Source organism: Neodiprion pinetum, chromosome 1 (assembly GCF_021155775.2).
Source record: "Neodiprion pinetum isolate iyNeoPine1 chromosome 1, iyNeoPine1.2, whole genome shotgun sequence".
NCBI lineage: Eukaryota > Metazoa > Arthropoda > Insecta > Hymenoptera > Diprionidae > Neodiprion > Neodiprion pinetum.
The window spans coordinates 13,028,933-13,047,723 of record NC_060232.1 but is presented as its reverse complement, the minus strand read 5'-3'; the positions used below and the strand labels follow the sequence as shown (position 1 = coordinate 13,047,723).

Below are 18,791 nucleotides of genomic sequence, written 5' to 3'. Positions count from 1 at the left end.
CAAACCTTCAACCGATAAGAATTCTAAATGGTCAAAACTTAGAAAATCACACCAACCTTTACACATGTGGCAAATGCTTCACACTTGCGCAGTAAAAGCTTTACGGTATATGTGAAGTTTGGTAACCACCAGAGTCTTGACTATTCAGAGTTTTAGCAATTCGGAATTTTGATCGTTTTTATCTTTAGCCGCACGCATCATTTTGCTGCTTCAAAAATGATCAAAGCCGTAATATGAAAATTGTAACATTTTGATTCACACATTCTAGCAAAAACGTAGAAGCTTAAAAAAATAACAACAAAACCTGGTGTGTTCACTTTTTCGGTATATAATTTTTTGTGTTACTGTTATTCCAAAAGCCAGCAAAATTATTCTTTCGAAAATTGTTGTAACTAAAATGTTAAAGACATAAACATATTATTCATGTGTACCGAAAGTAACAACATACCAACGAAATTTTGGTTTATCTGTTTTCTTCGGGAATTCATTTTCAAAAATTTTGTTCTTTTTCAATAAAGCTGGCATCAAGTTCGTGTAGCAACAAATTTACTATTGCTATTTCGTAGAATCCCTGCCATTTCATTATTTCTGCGTCAAATCAAAATGTATTGGGCGTGTTTTTGTTCTGAATTGTGTATAAAATGGGCCTGTTAAGCCATTTACCGCGACTGAGATACGTGGACCGCGATATTTTGATGTATGTACGTCAACGTCGAAATCGACTTAGGCACCACCTTAAGCAGGGCATAGGGATATTCAATCCTTTTTTTCGAGATATTTAACTCGGAAATTTATATTCATCGATGAGCATATTATTTACAATAAGTATCATGCGTATTTAAAGACTATTATTTAAAACAACTAATATTCAATAAATGTACAGTTCAAAGAATGTTACGAATGTCCGAAAATTATTATAAAAAAGGACCGGGGAAATACGGGAGTTATACGAGAATTTTCAGGTACCGTGTCGCTGGTCACGTTAGTTGAAAAAATAACATTTTTCATACTGTTTATTACAAGTTGAAGTGGCGCGTTTCCCCCACTCCACCTCAATGCAAAAATTGTGCAGCCAGCTCAGGAGACTGGCTTGCACTTCTACATTTTTTTTTTTTTTATTATCTCACGCGCTATCCCATCTGATCCGAGCTAGGAACTTGGTTAACAATTTTGCCCCAATTAATGGTAGATCTACCAACAGCATTTTATGGTCAACTTTGAATAAAACTAATACCAACGCTTAAATGCATCTTCGATTTCACTTGTCAGAATTGTCTTGTGTCAAAATAAATGTGTAAACAATTAACTATCACGTTTCCTGCAATGATCTTAATAGAGATTTGATGTATAAAATTCACTCAGATACCTTTTTTAGTACGGGTAGATTTTGATAATATTTACAATTTATAAAAATCTGTATTTTTTTCGGTGAATATGTGATTTATCAAGTAATAGAAGTACCTAAGTGTATGTATCTTATCAAGACCTACAAAAAAGAATTTCCCATGATTTTCGATATTTCAAACTTTAGTTGATATATTTGAAAGAGTACATTATACAATATTTCGGTGACGCAGTGTAATATAAAAATTTTCACCGACAGAAGCTCTAAACGGAAACTTTTCTGAATTTTTTTGAACTCGAGGCAAAGTAGGTCTTTTTACGCCGAGCATAAGTTTTCAGTATGAGTCGTAGGCGAACGCGTGCGCGAGAAAACGAGTTTTCGACACATGTGTGGTAAAAAATACTCTATTCCCGGTTCAACCATAATGTTAACTTTTCCTACCTGAAAAGTGGGACGAAAGTGGCGTATTTGTCCCGCAAATATTGATAGAATATGTTACAAATTGATGTGTAACATCTTAGTTCTCGGAATGTGGCATTTGGTGGGTCTAATTTCGTGAATGCGACGAAAACGTGTAACAGGAAATATGGGGAAGCGCATGCTATTCAATTCACTATAATATGATTCTTCGGTACAGCCTGCAGTTGGTGCTTGTACTGCAGCGTGCTAGCAAGCACGGCGAACACCAACATTTTCATAACTTTGGAAAAAAGAGAGAAAGAGAAAGAAGAAGCTATCAACCGTTTTTTCTATAAATGCCTGACAATTATTTTTATTGTACTACCAAGTTTTTTTTTTTTTTTTTTTAATTCAATTTTATTTTATAAAAAGTATAATTAAAGTGTAATAACACCCGATGGGGGCATCGCCCCCTACACCCCAGACGACCTACCCCTATATACTAACTGTAGGTATTTTTAAAAATAAATTTTTCGTTATTGAACTACGTTCTCAATTTTACACCCAATATTGCGAAAGATATATCGAGTCTCTATTTTCAAGTCAATCATGTGGCCAGAGTTGAGTCGGAAATGACGTCCTATATGTAATACAGGAATATATACTATTAAGTAACGCAAGTATGGTTAATGCGTATTTTTTTTTTGTCTGCATTCCGTACGTAAATCGTTTCTGCGATAGTACAAAAAAAGAACATCTGAGTACCAAAACGTACACTTTCACGTCTTATTACTAAAATGTGTTTTTTATGTATTCCGCTACAGAAAAAAATTTAAATCACACTTTCATTGCAGAAAGTATCGTGTGCACCATGGTGGTAAAGTATTGTTATTCTCGCCTATTTGCAATATTCGTCTTCAGCTCTGATCGTGAGTTTCAGGTTGATTTTCTTTTACGGGCGCTTTCGTTTACTGATTCCAAGTTTTTCGACAGTGACCTGCAGTGACAACCTTCGCACCTTCCTTTTATTAGATATTTGTTATGCAAAAGAAAAAAAAAATATAAATAACAATCAGATTCCATATTGATTTTACATGTCAAGCTAGTTGGCCACGATGATTTCTTTTATCCTCAAAACATTCTATTGTATGAATCTACCTTGGATTTATTTTGTGGATGTTATGTCAGTAAAGTTTTTTCATCACGTTGTTGATAAAAGTGTCTTGTTATTCTTATTCATCTGCGCAGATAACGAGATTTCACTTTTCACAATTTTCTGTACCTGTGGGCTATTTGTTTTACTTTTGAATTTCATTTATACTCTTCAGTAGCTTTGTTGTGTATCAATAAACGCACTGTATCATAGGTTTTTCGTGTATGTCAAAGTTTCTGCACATGAAATCGAATGAACAAAATCTTTCATACACTACATACGATATAAAAATTGATTTCCATCTCATTTTTGAACCGCAGTACCACATTCATGCACGGATATACAAATAACGGTATTGAATAGGATTTTCCTTGTCGTCATGTATCGGAATCTTTGGCTCAACGAGACATCTAGTACTAAATTTTAAGTCAACGGTGTTTTTTTAAAGAACCTTGTGAAATTTTTCTTACATTATTTGATTACTGAGCTGCTATTTTTCTATTCATCTCCCTGCTATATTCCCATGAAATCGTTTTTTCATTATGTAGATATTATTGCTCATCAAATTTATACATTTCTACTAAATTTTAATCCTGGAAATAATTTTTTCATATTTTGCTGTTCCAGGTAAAATTATTCACACAGACATAAAACCCGAGAATGTATTAATTTGTGTTGACGAAACTTATATTAGAAAATTGGCATCAGAAGCAACAGAACTTCACTCGTTGGGTTTGAAATTGCCAGTGTCATTGATATCGACAGCGCCAAAAGAGTTTCAAGAGCCCACAACGAATATGAAAATGTCAAAGAACAAAAAGAAGAAGTTGAAGAAGAAGGCAAAGCGACAAAATGAGCTGCTGAAGAAACAGATGGAACAAATTGAAGAGATTGAAGAGCAGAGTAAACTCATTGTAGATACTGTAGAAAACGGTGAAGTCCAAAACAACAGTTCAGATCCAGCGGATGTAAACACAGAGAGTATAGAAGACGTTGCAACAGAGAGCAAAGAATCACCTGACACATTAGATACTTCTGTACCTCAAATAAATATACCACGGACAAATGGTGTTGACGGATTAGCAGGAGGAGAAAAAATGGAGAACCAACCTCCTGATGAATACCAAAATGTTGAAGACATCGTTCTGCGTGATGTTGAAAAAAGTTGCGGAGAAGGTATATTACCACCTGATCAGGAGGAGACGACTGAATGTGGCGAAGGTAATTTATTCGTTACTTTGGTTACAGCGTGTATGTGTGCTACGTCACAATCGTCAAATCTACGGAATTTATATAAAATTTTATAGATTAGTCGTTTGCCTGAAGTAGGCTAATATTTGTTACAAATTTTAAAAACTACAACTCTGCAAACATGTACTGTTTCTTACAGTCCCACAATGAAATGTTACATACATCTTCTGAGGTGGATACTGATCGATTCAAGGCCACCCATGTCTGCTGATATGCAGGTTAAATAGATAGTAGCAGACGATACCAGTGACCTTGAATCTGTCAGAATTCACTTCTGGAGATGTATGAAGGGTATATCATCCAAGTTAAGAATCAACCTAAAAAACTGACAACTTCAGAAAGTCTTCGTGCTTGTTTTTCATTGATACTGGAACCAAGTGATTTGAACAGTGTTCTTGTTGCTCCAAGTTCGTTTCACACTGTCTATGATTTCTGCCGATTGTTTGGTTTTTTAAAAGACATTTTGCTGGTAATCCTTCACTTTGCAGGTAGTCAACAATGGGCTTTATTTAATGTCATTTTTGTAAACATCAGTGGCGTTGTCACATCAATGAGCCATATCAGCTTCTCTTGCAATACGTTGAGATGATGTTTTAGTATCCTCTCACTTAAAATCTTCTATACTGATGAAGGAATTCATTCTCTTCAGGTTCAAGACAAATCTTTCTCAACCATCTAGCTTATCAACTAAAAAATAAGCCGAAACTATTTTTCCCCTAAATGTAGCAAGGGCTAATAGCATCCAAATTGATTGACTTTTGGAATGGCTTTCTGAAGATCTTTTAGAGCTTGCGTAGATTGCACAACTGAACTCAAAAACCCGGCATATTCAGTTACGATATTGAGTTTTGTATCTTCCCTAGGTATGAAGAAAATTGAAAATAGTATGTTATGTTACAAGTGCGGAGAGTGGGCGATTTTTTACAAGTATAAAGTTTTCATGGTGAACCGAAGGCGAGTGCTGGTTTCACACAAATACGAGTGTGAAGTTGGCGATACAAGTACCGGTGTGTATGCAGCACGAGCCAACACGAGCACTAATTGCATGCTATTTTTCGGATTTTTCATTTATCATATCGTTTATAAGTTATTGTGAATGGAGTAGAAATGAAGTGAAAGATTTGACTTGAAGGATGAGTCTGAAGTAAAGAATGAAGTTAGGGGGCACGCTGTCGGACTGATCAGAGGACATGAAAAAATTTCCCAGTTTGAGTTGAAGAATAGGTCAACGTGCTGAGAGCATTCTAAAATGACTGTTTTGTTCGAATCAACCAGTAAGCGAAAAAAGTTTCATCTTACGGGTACACATTACATATTTGAATGAGTTTTGATTATAATTATATATGGAAATTATACTATCAATGGAGTGCGTTGTATACGGTGCGGCAAAACTCCTCCGCCATTCCCCGCATTGACGGCGTAACTAGAGGAATTCGAAAGTGGGGGCACTCTGAACTCCAGCAATCAAATTGTTTCTGGTCAATGAATAATATAGCTAAAATGTAGCACAGGGATTTTCCAACCTAATTAATCAGTTGTTTCAAACATATTTTTAAAGTTTCAATTTTTATATCAAAAGCCAAATGTAATTTTCAAATCAGTCCCATTTTCATAATTGAATTATTTTCCAATATCCCTGTACTACATTTTAGCTATACTATCAATTTACACCAAATGATTTGATTTTTGATTTCAGAGTACCCCCATTCGTGGAACCCTGTAAACCGTCGTCAACGCGGGGAACGGCGGGGGAAATTAATAGCACAGCGTACAGCCTGCTTACAATTAGTTTTCAATGTTCATATAAATTTGAATCCAAACTCATTAAGAATTACGTATAATAAGTTTTGTATCTACTGGCTGAGTTCAAAAATTCATTGAATTTTAACCTGTTTCTCCAAGAAATAACGATATTATTTCTGTAAACGAGGAAAAAGTTTAAGCGTTTGAATTGTTCACGATTTTATTTTACCAACATCGTGCAAAATTGGCTCCTGAATCTTTCATGGTCAAGGCAGAATCGTGTTCATGTTAATTTGTATCCTCCCTTAAGCAAAAGCAGACGATTTTGTATGGTTTGCACTTGTTTTTCGCAGACGACATGTATACCGGTAGAACAATAACATTATCATGTCCTTGAAATTTCAATCAATCAAGCTTGATCGAAAAATCTAAAATTGAAATGTTGAAAAAGAAAATAAAAGTTGGTGAGCTATTCGAAGGGACAAACTGGTGAACGAGAGGATAAATCACGGACTTTTATTTGATTATTATAAAATATCAATTTACCCAAATAACAAAGTGCATTTAAATGTTGAAGCAATATGCAGCAACGCTTGTAAAGTGCTGCTATTAATATTAGAACAAGGTGTGTCCGCAATTGCTGTCAAAATGCAAGTAAACTATTTTGAAAAAAGTCCACAATATCCACTAAATGCAAGTAAGCCTTGCTATACTTACACAACAATTATTGTTGTAATGTGCATTTATCGCATAAAAATTATTTTTCGGAAACGTTCGCAGAAACGGAAACAAAAACTGGAATAGACTTTTTGCACAAACACACTTAGTTATCTGGGTAAGCAGAAACTCGAGGTTTTCTTCAAGCGTAATCGACTGGTACTTATATACATATATTATTGTGGCGGTGTTTCTCGGTCGATTCGTTTTATCGAGTTACAATGTTAGCCGGGTTCCAAATCTTCGATTGTTTTCTTTCCAACAGTTGCCTGTTAAGTTCGATTTCGAAGTCTGTGGAATGTGTGCAAAGTACCCCGTTTCAAAGCAATGCCGTAAAACGACGTTTGCGCATGCGTACAGCTGGAATAATTGATTTTACACTGGGGCTTCTTTGGTGCATGCGCACTTTTGAATAACTCAGTTTTACGCACTGTGTCATTACGAACGTAATTTTATTACATGCTGTCCGTGGCACTTTTGGTGCTTCTCAAATCATATTTTCCTTCACAGAGGTTGAACAAATAGCGTATGTACACATGTCGATGGCTGCAGCACTCGCCTTCGTGGCTCATGGTGTAAATTTCACACTTGTCGGAAATCATCCATTTTCTGCACTTGTAACACAATGTAATATTTTTTAACAGGGCAAAACACTGTAACGATCCAAATACTGGTGTTACGGAATTTTTTTTCTAAGAAACACTACTAGTAAACTTATTTATTTTGTATCTGGAGGTTGAGTTATATACCAGAATTATAATCAAACTTGAAGGCGAAGAGAAAGAAAGTAGTGGTTAATTTGGCTGACCTAAATTTTCTTAGATCATTGTATGTATAATAGGTAATGCATTGAACAATGTGCGGACACTAAACCCTCCAGAGACGAAGCTGCAAATAAAACGTGCATCGGTAGCTCCATTGGATCCGGCGATAGTCGAATGTGAAGTGGAGGTGAAAATTGCTGATTTAGGAAATGCTTGCTGGATCCATAAAAAATTTACGGAAGATATTCAAACTAGACAATACAGGTCTCTCGAAGTATTGTTGGGAGCTGGCTATGACACTTCAGCAGACATATGGTCAACAGCGTGTATGGCTTTTGAATTAGCCACTGGTGATTATCTTTTTGAACCTCATAGTGGCGACGATTACTGCAGGTGAGATTCAAAATAATTTCACTATACGTAGTTTGAAGAAAGATATAGACATAGTTGTTCAAGCATCACTCTAATATCTTAAGAAAAAATTTGAGTCAGTCAAATTTAAATTTTTATAACACTTGCTCGGAAAGTTTGATTTCGAAGTTTACGGTCTCTGCATAAAGTACCCTAATAGTGCAGATTTACATAATAGCTGTTTAAATTTTTCAGAGACGAAGACCACCTAGCCCACATAATAGAGTTACTTGGGGAAATCCCGCGGAAAATCGCACTTTCTGGGAAACACTCGAGAATATTTTTCAATAAGAAAGGAGAGTTGAGGCATATTACGGGTCTCAAGCCCTGGAGCCTCTACGAAGTATTGACAGAAAAGTATGATTGGTTGCCCAGCGAAGCGCGTGAATTTGCTGAGTTTCTAACTCCTATGCTTGACTTCGATCCAAGCAAACGGGCTACAGCAGCCGAGTGTTTGAAACATCCGTGGTTAAACCAAGTCAAATGATTACGTTTTTAATCTTTTTATTATCCAATTTTTCAACCCTTCACCCTTTCCGAAATAAACGGGAAAGAAAAAAACTTAAGCTCTCATTACACATAAGAGCGCAGTATCTGAACAGCCACCGTATTTATAAAGTACTTGGAGATATTAAAAGAAAATCTTATTTATGCAGTATATCGTTGGCTATAGTTGCGATCTCGAAAAACTAAAGCCTCAGATGTTCATTCTTTTAGATTTTCTGTGCAAATTGACAAAACAAGACTAGAAAAATAGGTGTCGAATGCAAATGGTTTAAGCTTCTGGAATGTTAAGAAATAAAAATTCCAATACGATTTAAATCATTAGAATATAAATTTGAAATTATTGTGTATAACGTTGTAATAATTTATAATAATAATGATTTAAATTATATATTTAAAAAAGCGAATGACCGCTTTTGTCTATTATTTACATGCCCTATTATAACTTCAGTTTCATTTTTAGGTAATGAACATATTCATAAAAATTCAATATTTTGTTATGTAACAATGAAATTTTTGTTATTGCAGCGGCAAAAGACTGCACACATCGGGATGATACCTTTCGTAGAAGTAAGAAAAGCACTAATTGGATAGCCTACGTATCAAATAGAAATGTGGCCTATGCCACACAATTAAAGTAATTACGACAAGTATACTTCGCTGGATCTCGAGCGAGCTCGAAGCCTTACAAAGAATAGTAAGATCGTACCATAAAATGAAAAGCGTCGATTACCCACAACTTATGTTAAACCGTGAAAATAGAATTAAGGAAGAATTAGAAAAATTACGACAAACACTTAGATATTAAATTACAGACAGTACGGTACAGGGCGGGAACAGTATAGCAATTCTTATATTCACAATAACAAGCATAGCTGATATGGAATAATTAATTACGCTATAATATTGCGTAATAAATTTCCGAAATAAAGATAAAAACAATAGATTTTGTAAAAAATATTGATCGGACGGTTATTTTTAACTAAGGCATTCCATTTTGTAAGTAAGCTGCTCCGCGAGACCTCCACCGCTACCACGCTTACTTTGTGGTTTCCTATTTTGTATTTTATTTTTTATTTCAACCACAAAATCCGCAACTTCGTTCATTAATATTTTCATGGAGCAATATAAATTTTATCTGACTCAGATGTATCTAGAAAAAAATGGCTCAGACTGTAAGTCGAACGAATAGACCTAGTTCGATTTTCTGTCTAATACCACTGGATCATCTGTGCGCTGAATTTTCGTCGAGATGAGGCATCACGACGGTAGAGTGTAGAACAACATCGAAACCGAAGTGACACTCCGAGATATAAAGATTGTGTCTTCGTACGGCAAAACGTCGAGCTGGTTCACTCTGTGCTGATCGGCGCACGTGATCGTCGTCGTTCGTGGCTGTATTCGTGCTTCATCGCGTTCGAGTTTCTGTTACCTCGGCCACTACTGCTCTGTTATTGGCTTTAACGGCTCGTTGTTTGGACTCTCCATCGGTCGCCTTTAGGAAATACACTCTGGCCGTGAACTTACTTGCGGTCTATATGGCTAAAGGCTCCGGCGGAAACTTGATGATCCAATACCCGAATTCTCAGCAAGTTCCATATTTACGTCATCTGAGGCTCGTAGTTTGGCATACAGTACGAGATTGCTATTACCTCGGCTACGGTATTTCTCCGGGACCTTTCTCGGGTAACTACAGTTACAGTTGCGATGCGGTACAATCGGTGAACTTAACTCTGACGCTGTTCCTCATCACCTCGCCGTTGCAGGTCGGGAATGGTATGTACCGTGACATGAACGGTCTGATTTGGCATAGGTACACGATCAAGTTTGACCTCACTTGTAGTATCTGAAAAATTACCACAGCTACAGATTCATTATAACTATTTTGTACAGAATGCTAAGTGTTGGCCTAGTAGATGAATTGCAGATTAAGAGTAAATAAATCATTCTTAGTAATAAATTTTTATTGATTTTACGAACGAGCCTCGTTCCATCGCCAAGCATTTGCGGTCATCCCACCGCGCTGCTCCTTCAGCAGATTCCTCCGGCAATTGGACGAATGGTTTTTTCGTAAATGAGTCGGAAAATGACCTATTTAATTTGACGAAGACTGGCAGCCTAGTTGAGCAATACCGCGCCCAGGGTGGACTGTGCGCGGATCCCCATTGTGCTCTTCACCCGACGCTAGCGCCGAAATCAAATTCTAGCCGACTTTGAGGGAAACCTGGAGTATTGAAAGGCAGTCTGCATCGACGAAGCGATTGAAAAAAGTGCTCACCAAACTCCTTGTATCTCTGCTCGTTCGCGCATTGCCCTCGGAGCACAAGGGGATCCGCAAGTTCACCGGTCTGGAAGAGGAGAGCATTAATGTATTTTCTGCCAAGATATCCATATCGGACCATACGGCAAAATGTATGCTGGTCTCCTTGGCGGTGAGCTCTTAACAAGCGATGACCAATCACAGATCGCCTCTGCTGCCTTATCTACGTTTGACTTCTCGCAGTTTTCGTCGCTGCCGTCGGTGGATGAACGGGTATCAATCTTTAATAACCTCATGAATGAGGTACTGGATCGCGACGTGCCTGTCCGAAACTTACTGAGCGACATTCACCTCCGCCTTAAATATCGTTATAGATATCAGACGTCTGATGGAAAAGCACAACGCCTGCTATCGGCCCATCAAGAAACCTCGCAGTGCGGAATCTTTCGCTAAATATATCGCATATCGTAGAAACATAAGGCGTGCTTAAACAACCGCTAAGACTTTTTACATACAAGAGCGGTTTAATACTTGTGGTGGTGCGTGATGTTTTTGGCGTGAGATGGAGAACCTTGGTCTTGCCAAGTGTAAAAAGCTACCAGCTGCTTTGCCTGCTGGGGCTTCGGTTGATGACCCTAATAAACACTTTGTGTCTAGCTCTGTGACTTTGCGGTATGATAGCCCAGCGGTTCAGAGCCCTGCCGAGAGGCAGAGAGAATCCTTCACCTTTTCACCGATCACGAATAGATGTGTCGACAGTGCGCTGGCACGGACTACAACTCATGTATGTGGTCCCGATAACCTTCCGATACAGGCTTTTAAGACATTAAAAAGTCTACTGATACCGTTGATTGTGTATTGTCTGAATTCGCTCCTAACAACGGCATCGCTTCCGTCGTTGTGGAAATCGCAATTGTTGTACTTATAGCGAAAGTTCGCAATCCCGCTGGCCCGTCAGATTTTAGACCAGTTTCGCTTCTCTGCGCACTCTCTAAGGTGTTCGAATGGATAGTGTATAATCAACTCGCGGTGCATCTAGCGCGCGGTAATTATCTCGACTCACGTCAGACTGGTTTTCTTGAGGGCATACAATCAGCCCTCTTGCTTTTGGTGGGTGACTAGGTTTGCGCTTGATTGTCGCATGGTGACTTTGGTGATGTTTCTGGATTTCTTCAAAGCTTTTGACACAGTAAACCATGCGCTGCTTCTGTCAAAGCTGCGATCTATCGGACTATCAGACAACGTGCTGGAGTGATTCAACTCATACCCGTCTGACCGCACGCAAGTGGTTCGCCATCCTAGTGGTATGACCTCGCGGCTACGTCTTCCCCTGTCAGGTGTACTGCAAGGTAGTGTTCTCGGCCCGCTATTATTCTCACTTTTTATAAACAATCTCCCCCCAGTGCCTTTTGCGATGTCACTATTTACTTTACGCAAATGACCTCGTGATCTGTATCGAACACTGTCATGCATGAAACACATTTTCTGAAGTGTATAAGCGTACCGCATCAAGGCCAGAAATCCCTTGAGAAGCGTGAAAAATAGGTATTTTTCGAGAATTTTTTTAAACGGGATAAAATAATCTAATCATTTTCAAATTTTAACATAATTTTATTGAAGTATTCAAGTTTGGAAGGAATTTTTTTTGTTGCGATGATACACAAAATGCGGCGTTATTAAGGGTCTTCGGACGCCTGTTTTCCGTGACATCGAAAAGTGCTGCAGTTGTCACTCTTTTGCTGTTGATCTGAAAAAGATTTAACAAGTGTCATTCGTTTACTGACATATTAAGGGGAAGGATATACCTAAAAAATGATGACAAAGTGCAAAATTGAAAATTTGGGACCGCTTTTACTCTAAAGTTCGAATTTTCGACCATTTTTTCGACATACTTGACCCCTAAAAAGGTATTTATTCACACGCTATCTTTCAAACTTTAGGTATATCCTTCCGATAATATTACTGAGTGTGATCTCCCAAAATTTCATCGAAAGTTTCAACATGTGAAAACTAGTAATTGTAGTGACTTACCGATTAATCAGCGATGCCAGGCGCGTACAGCAGACCTTCTTCTTCCTCGAAAAGCTGATTTTCTTCCGCCAGCTGTTTTTTCCGGGCAGTACGAGCTTCTTTCGTCTCAGAAAGACTCAGTCTGTTTTGCCGTACAATTCGCGCCTCATCCGAGGTTTCGGCAAAAACTCTGCAGTTGGTGCCAACAACTATGTCCAATGCATTCATAATATAATCGTTAAGATTGAAGAGAAGCCATCATTGACTATACCAGCAGCGATGTAGGCCGAAATTTCAACAATTTTTAAGCCAGAATGCAAATGTTTTGGAGCCAATTGCCAGATCGTCGAGTTGAAGCTTTCGTTTGCATTTTGGGTATGGCCTCCCAAGCACCTTTTTAGCAAATCATCTCTGGTCAAATCTTGATAAATTGGCAAGAGATGCTCTTGGATACTTTCGTGAAGTAAGGGTGAAAAATCTTTCAATTTTGGATTTTTACCTAAGGCGATTGCTTTTTGCCATTTACACCAGCTTTCGGGTCCAGTCGGGCAGTATTCGTGATTTGGCTTTTCTTTTGTTGAAAAAATGTGATACAAAGTAGCCATAATCTCCTTTTTCATATTTTCAACACTATTTACATTTCTTTGAATGCTCAAACCATAATATTTCGTGAGTTTTTTGACAACTTTATCCATTAACTTGCCTCTTCCGGAAAGTTTTTTTTGTTTTCTCACGTTTCGGAGTCTGGTGCCCATTCTCTTCTCTACGTGGCCAATGCATTCACTTTTTACAACAGTTAACTCCACCATAAGGACTTAGTTCTAGAATGGCCTTAAAAGTTTTTGAATCCCCATCACCTATATAATTGCCATACCTTACGCCAATTTCTCTTCAGATCTGGAAAACATTTCTATCATAGAATCAACCTCCATTTTTCCCGCGGAGCCCTCGTGATTCTTCATGCAATTTTTTTCGTGATGTTCGAACCATTCCTCATATTCTTTCTTATGAGTCTTATTTTTCCAGAACGTACAGCCTTGGCAGTAACTGCTTTTCATAACTAAATGGACCACTTTACCAGAGTAGTTTTACCGATAGGTGATCACTGTGCGAGAGTGTTTACTAACCTTACTGAGGGGTCAAACGCAGTTTATACACGTCTCTGACTTTTGACGAAGGCTCGGGTGGCTCACCATGCCCGATTATCGACTGTACATTATGGGCTGTATTCTGTATTTTCTATAAGGCCGTACACGAAGGACTTCCTGGCCTATTCGACTGCTTCCAGTCAAGCCAACATACATCGCGTCGTCGCGACGCATCGCGCACTGACACCCTAATTCTACCTGCGGCTCGTACAGTAGTTTATGAAAAGCCTTTTGTGTACGTTGGCGCTAACTTCTGGAATTCTGCCCCCGACAATCACACCAGCGTCCACTTTGCCGGTGTTTCGTGCTAGGTTACTTGAACTACCTACGCGCGGAAGCGGCTGAACGTGTGCGACGAGGGTTATGTGTGGAACATAAGTGAAATCGTCTGATGTACTGTATGCTGTATGATGTACGATGTACGCGGAATGTGGCTGCTCTGTGTATATATGCTTTTCTTTGGATTTGTGCCTATTTACGTTGTGCCAGTATAATGTGTTTGTTATTTTATTTTATGTTCATTTGGTTCACCTTACCTTATATTTTATGTAAGTATGTATAATTTCTATGTACCTATATATCTATCTATCGCTGCTGGGGTGTTGCCCCGCAATCAAACAAATACGCATCTATCTATCTATCTATCCTAATATTTGTCCTGCATTATCATTTAGTATATTAAACTTTGTAATACTACATTTCAAACACGGCATTGTCTTATTGTTTCGGGGTATATTCATTGAATAAATCGAGAATGTTATAAACCGGTAACTTGAATGCTGATTTCACTTTCATCCAGTAGCCGAAGATTATTTTACTCTCCCATCAGCTGAAAAATATATCTTAGGTTTCGGTATAAGAACTTTGTGCGCTCTGTGCACATTATTTGAAATGTTTCAGGACGTAATCAGATTACAGCAATACATTACACTGTCACTTACAATACAATCATTATGATAATCGTTAACTAAAAATCTATAAACAAACAAACTATATTTGGTTGCACTATTTTTTTGGAATGTTACACATTTTCAATAAATATCAGTAAAGTTAATATCATTTAATAGTTTATCGTCCATTATCGCCAATAAGTTCACGCTTTCAACACAACTTGCATAATGCAACTACTAGCTGTTTTATCTCTCATAAAATTAAGTTCTTTACTTCCACTAGTTTTTATTCGCTTTTATTTTATATTCAACATAAGTATGTATGACGATAGGTATAAAAATTACTCGCGTCGACAAACGGTAGTGGACCGCAGTGGTTAATATGCCAATGCCTGTTGATAACGGCCATTCATTCATGTATTTATGTACGACGATCTTTGCCCATTTTGCCCCCCCTCCCCTCACCCCGCTCGTCCACCCACTACTCGCCCGCCAGTAAAAAATCGTAAGACTTGGGAAGCTTACGTAAAATTGAATACTAAATACCTGAAATGTTTTAAACGATCCTAAAAATCGTAATTCTACAGAATCCACCCTAGCGTTGACCTTGCGTTACTCGCGCTACGAGCCCGACGCCGCCCTTCATGCTTTACCAATTCTCTCTGAAATGTTTACTATCGTTATATATACTTATAATTAATAAGTATTTATTTAATGTATGAGAAAACTATATTCATATTCAACAAGATTGTGAAAAAGCGACACATTGCTCATTATTCGAGTTAAATCGTCAATTCAATTTTACATACCACGTTGCCAGACCTTACTCGAAATCTCTCAGCTGACAGTAAAACTGGCCGATACATGCAGTGTGTTTACGTAGTTTAGATTTGAAGGTAATCCTATTCGATATATTTATTTTCAAAATAAACAAGCGAGTTATTTAACAGAAATGTTTCATTACTACGTTACTTTTTACATTGTTATCAGCTTTCTATCAAAATGAGGCACTGGTTGATGACTTTCTGGCTAAGTTCGACCGCGTCGTACCCACTTTTATAAACTGGAACTATTTATTGGGTTCGGGAGCCGCTTGGGTTGAATCCATCAAATCGTACTATTTCAAAGATTTCGAAGCCGACGAAAATGAGAAAAAGGGGTTAACTACCAAACAATTGCAACAATAAATTATTGCCCTACAAACGATTCTTTATCGATATCTGACGGAATTTATTGAAAATATTGAACTCTATATATAATTGTCGGCCAGATACTTGTAGAATTTTTTATTGTATTATTTAAAGAAATTGGTTCACTATCAAACTATTCTATTTGCACTACAATCATCTACAGACGAACTGCAAACGAGTTCATTAATTATATTATATTATATTGATGGTTTGTCGGCTAAACCCATATTAATATTGTACACGTACATTTGAAATGGTAATACGGTAAACATGGGGTAGGGTCATTTGACCCAGTGATCTACATGATCGACATAATAGGGTCGTTCTCGAAGGGTTAAGGTTAATCCAGTGACGGTAAGTAAAGAACAACTTCCCATAGGTGAGATGCTAACCTGAACTTGCCATAACGTGTTTTGGATAGCAACAGGCACGTAAGGTCCCTAGATTAGACAGGTCAAGACACGCGTGGGCAACAAAATTAGTGAGAATGCGCCAAAAGTTTCGCATGACAATGGATGCTTTTCATTTAGAGCACAGTATGACACGGTGTAAACATTTCAGGTATTCCTTTGCCCGGATTGGCCGCTTACAATAGAAATTTGTACACTGTGTCACACTGAGCTCTAAATGGAATGCATCCGGTGTGGTTCTGATTCCTAACCTGTCACAATGATTAACCTCAAAATACGTACGTGCTTCTATTTATTTCGTGAACGTCAGGAAATTATGGGCGCAACTGGTTGATGCTTAACCTCAAAAAATGAGCAAAATTGGTTAAAACTGGTTAATGCGCTAATGTAAGTTTAATATTAAAATTTTTTATAAGATACTTTTGGGCGAACGCGCGTAGAACATTTTTGCCCACGTGATAGTGGGAAAAACTGGAACACGCGTGTCTAATCTAGGGACCTTGTGGGCACGCAGGTCAAGCTGCGCCATCCAGCGGTGGACAAGTTCACAAAACATCGAAATACGCGCGCTAACTAGTCGTAGACAAGTCAAACATCAAATCGAATTCGAAAGATCCGACTAAAAAATCACTATACAAAGTATAACTGAATAACGAACAGGGCTAGGGGATGGAACAGGTACTTGACGTCGTTGACTGAAGAACATAAAGACGGATACCCCTGGGTACATTTTTTGGAACAGTTTTCGGCGGGCAAGTGGGTTCAGGTGGGCCTGGGAGCGTAGGAGGGTTCTGCTCTATCGACTCTGACTAACGAGCTCGCACTCAAGGAGGATGCCTCCTTGCTCGCACTGACATTCGTAGCAGCCAAAGTACTGTCGATATGAAAGCTTGAGATTGAATCGATAAAAAGAGAGTACGTAAGACTACTTGTGGACTGCGACTTAAAAATGTCGATCAGCTCAATAATCCCCGTAAAAAGAAGCGTAACCGCGTCCACCGCAAGCCACCCCGAACTACCACCGAGCACCGTCAACCACCGCCGACCACCTCCGACCACCATCGTCCTCGTCCACCTCGGTCATCTCCCCCACCTCCTCCTCCACCCCCTCATTGTCCTCTTTGGCGGCGTCCTCCTCGACCACCATCATCTCCAACCACCACCAGACATGTCCTACAATGTCCTACCACCTCCAAACACCTCCTACCGATCTTCATCCATCTCCTGCCACATCCTGCTGCCACCAACCACCTTCTACCACCTCCTACCATTTCCGAACACCACCAACCACCTCCGACCACCACCGACCACCTTCGTTCTCCTCGTCCCCCGCCGACCGCTCGTCTTCGTCGTCTTCGTCGTCCTCCTCGATCACGACCGATCACCGCCATACACCTCCAAACACCTCCTACGTTGACTGAAGAATATAATGACAGTTGCGCCAATGCGCTCTGGTATGACTACCGAAAGTTGTCGTGCGTTTGCGCTCCCTGAGATGTTCCAACGGTAGAGTTGAGAACTTATTGCAGAACATCGGAGAATTACCGATTTCGACATGATGCTGGCTGCATTCACCTTCCGAGTAACACAGTCTTCGCAATGCTATACCCAAGCCAGTACTTGGCCTGTGTGTACTAACCGACTTGTCAGCGATACATGAAATTAATAAAGCAAATAAATTTAGTCTAAAATTCGTGACAAAACAGTGATTTAATTGAAGTATAGGTACCCGAGAAAAGCGTGTATACATAGATTATAAATAATAATAGATCAGATGTAATAATGATGTAGAGACCAAAAAGTATGCAGTATCTGCGGTCCATGTACGATATTAATGACGTGATGCATACTACAAATTTTATAATTTTCCAGGATACAAACTAGATTCTCTACAATAATACGGCTATAATATGAAAATAGAAGAATTATTCATTCCGAAATGGGATTCTATTCGACACGCGCTCGATGTATTCCATAACATTAATATTAATAATTATTTCAAGAACTTTTCATTTGGTCTCTCGATCTTGAATTTTCGTAGGCATAGAATTGAAACGCTGTTTTAGCTAGTCGCAAATGAAGTATCTACGTTGGGTAAAGAAGCAGAATTGTTTTTCGAAAAGTGTTCGGATACAAAAAAATTCAGAGTAATTGCATTACATCACGAATGCGCTAGTTTTGATCAGGATGAAATGGATGCTTCGTATATTAGACAGTATTTAACGCAGTGTGCTCATTTGAAGACCTACAAAGGTGAATGTCGGAGATTTTATTTTTTTTTAAATAGGGAGAGACAGAACGGAGCTTCTTAAAACTTCGAGTGTATTTTAACACACGTTTGAAAGGTACGAGCAAAAATTCTTATCATCCAACAGTCGCCGAACGGCAGCGTTATTAGCCGACCCGTTATCTGAAGAATATATCTTTAGTCAACGGCTGACCATCGAAGGGCCTGGCCGCTTGAGTCTGGAATCGGCAGGAGAGATAAAGTGCGTATTTCTTGTATGAAATGTGAAAACTGAAATCATTATACATCATATCATATCATCATACATCGTACATCATACATCATACATCATACATCATACATCATCAT

General features: G+C 38.5%; 1 protein-coding gene across 3 annotated transcripts in view; it reads left to right on the top strand.

Moving 5' to 3' along the window:
• Positions 1-8,668, top strand: part of SRPK (SR splicing factor protein kinase) — a 41,702-nt gene extending 33,034 nt beyond the window's left edge. For all 3 annotated transcript variants that reach the window (XM_046618512.2, XM_046618503.2, XM_046618522.2), the window contains 3 exons: positions 3,525-4,118; positions 7,450-7,765; positions 7,979-8,668. In XM_046618512.2, coding sequence (XP_046474468.1) covers positions 3,525-4,118; positions 7,450-7,765; positions 7,979-8,270 — 1,202 coding nt within the window. In that variant the 3' untranslated portion in view covers positions 8,271-8,668. The remainder of the gene's footprint in view (positions 1-3,524; positions 4,119-7,449; positions 7,766-7,978) is intronic.
• The last annotated feature ends 10,123 nt before the right edge of the window (positions 8,669-18,791 follow it).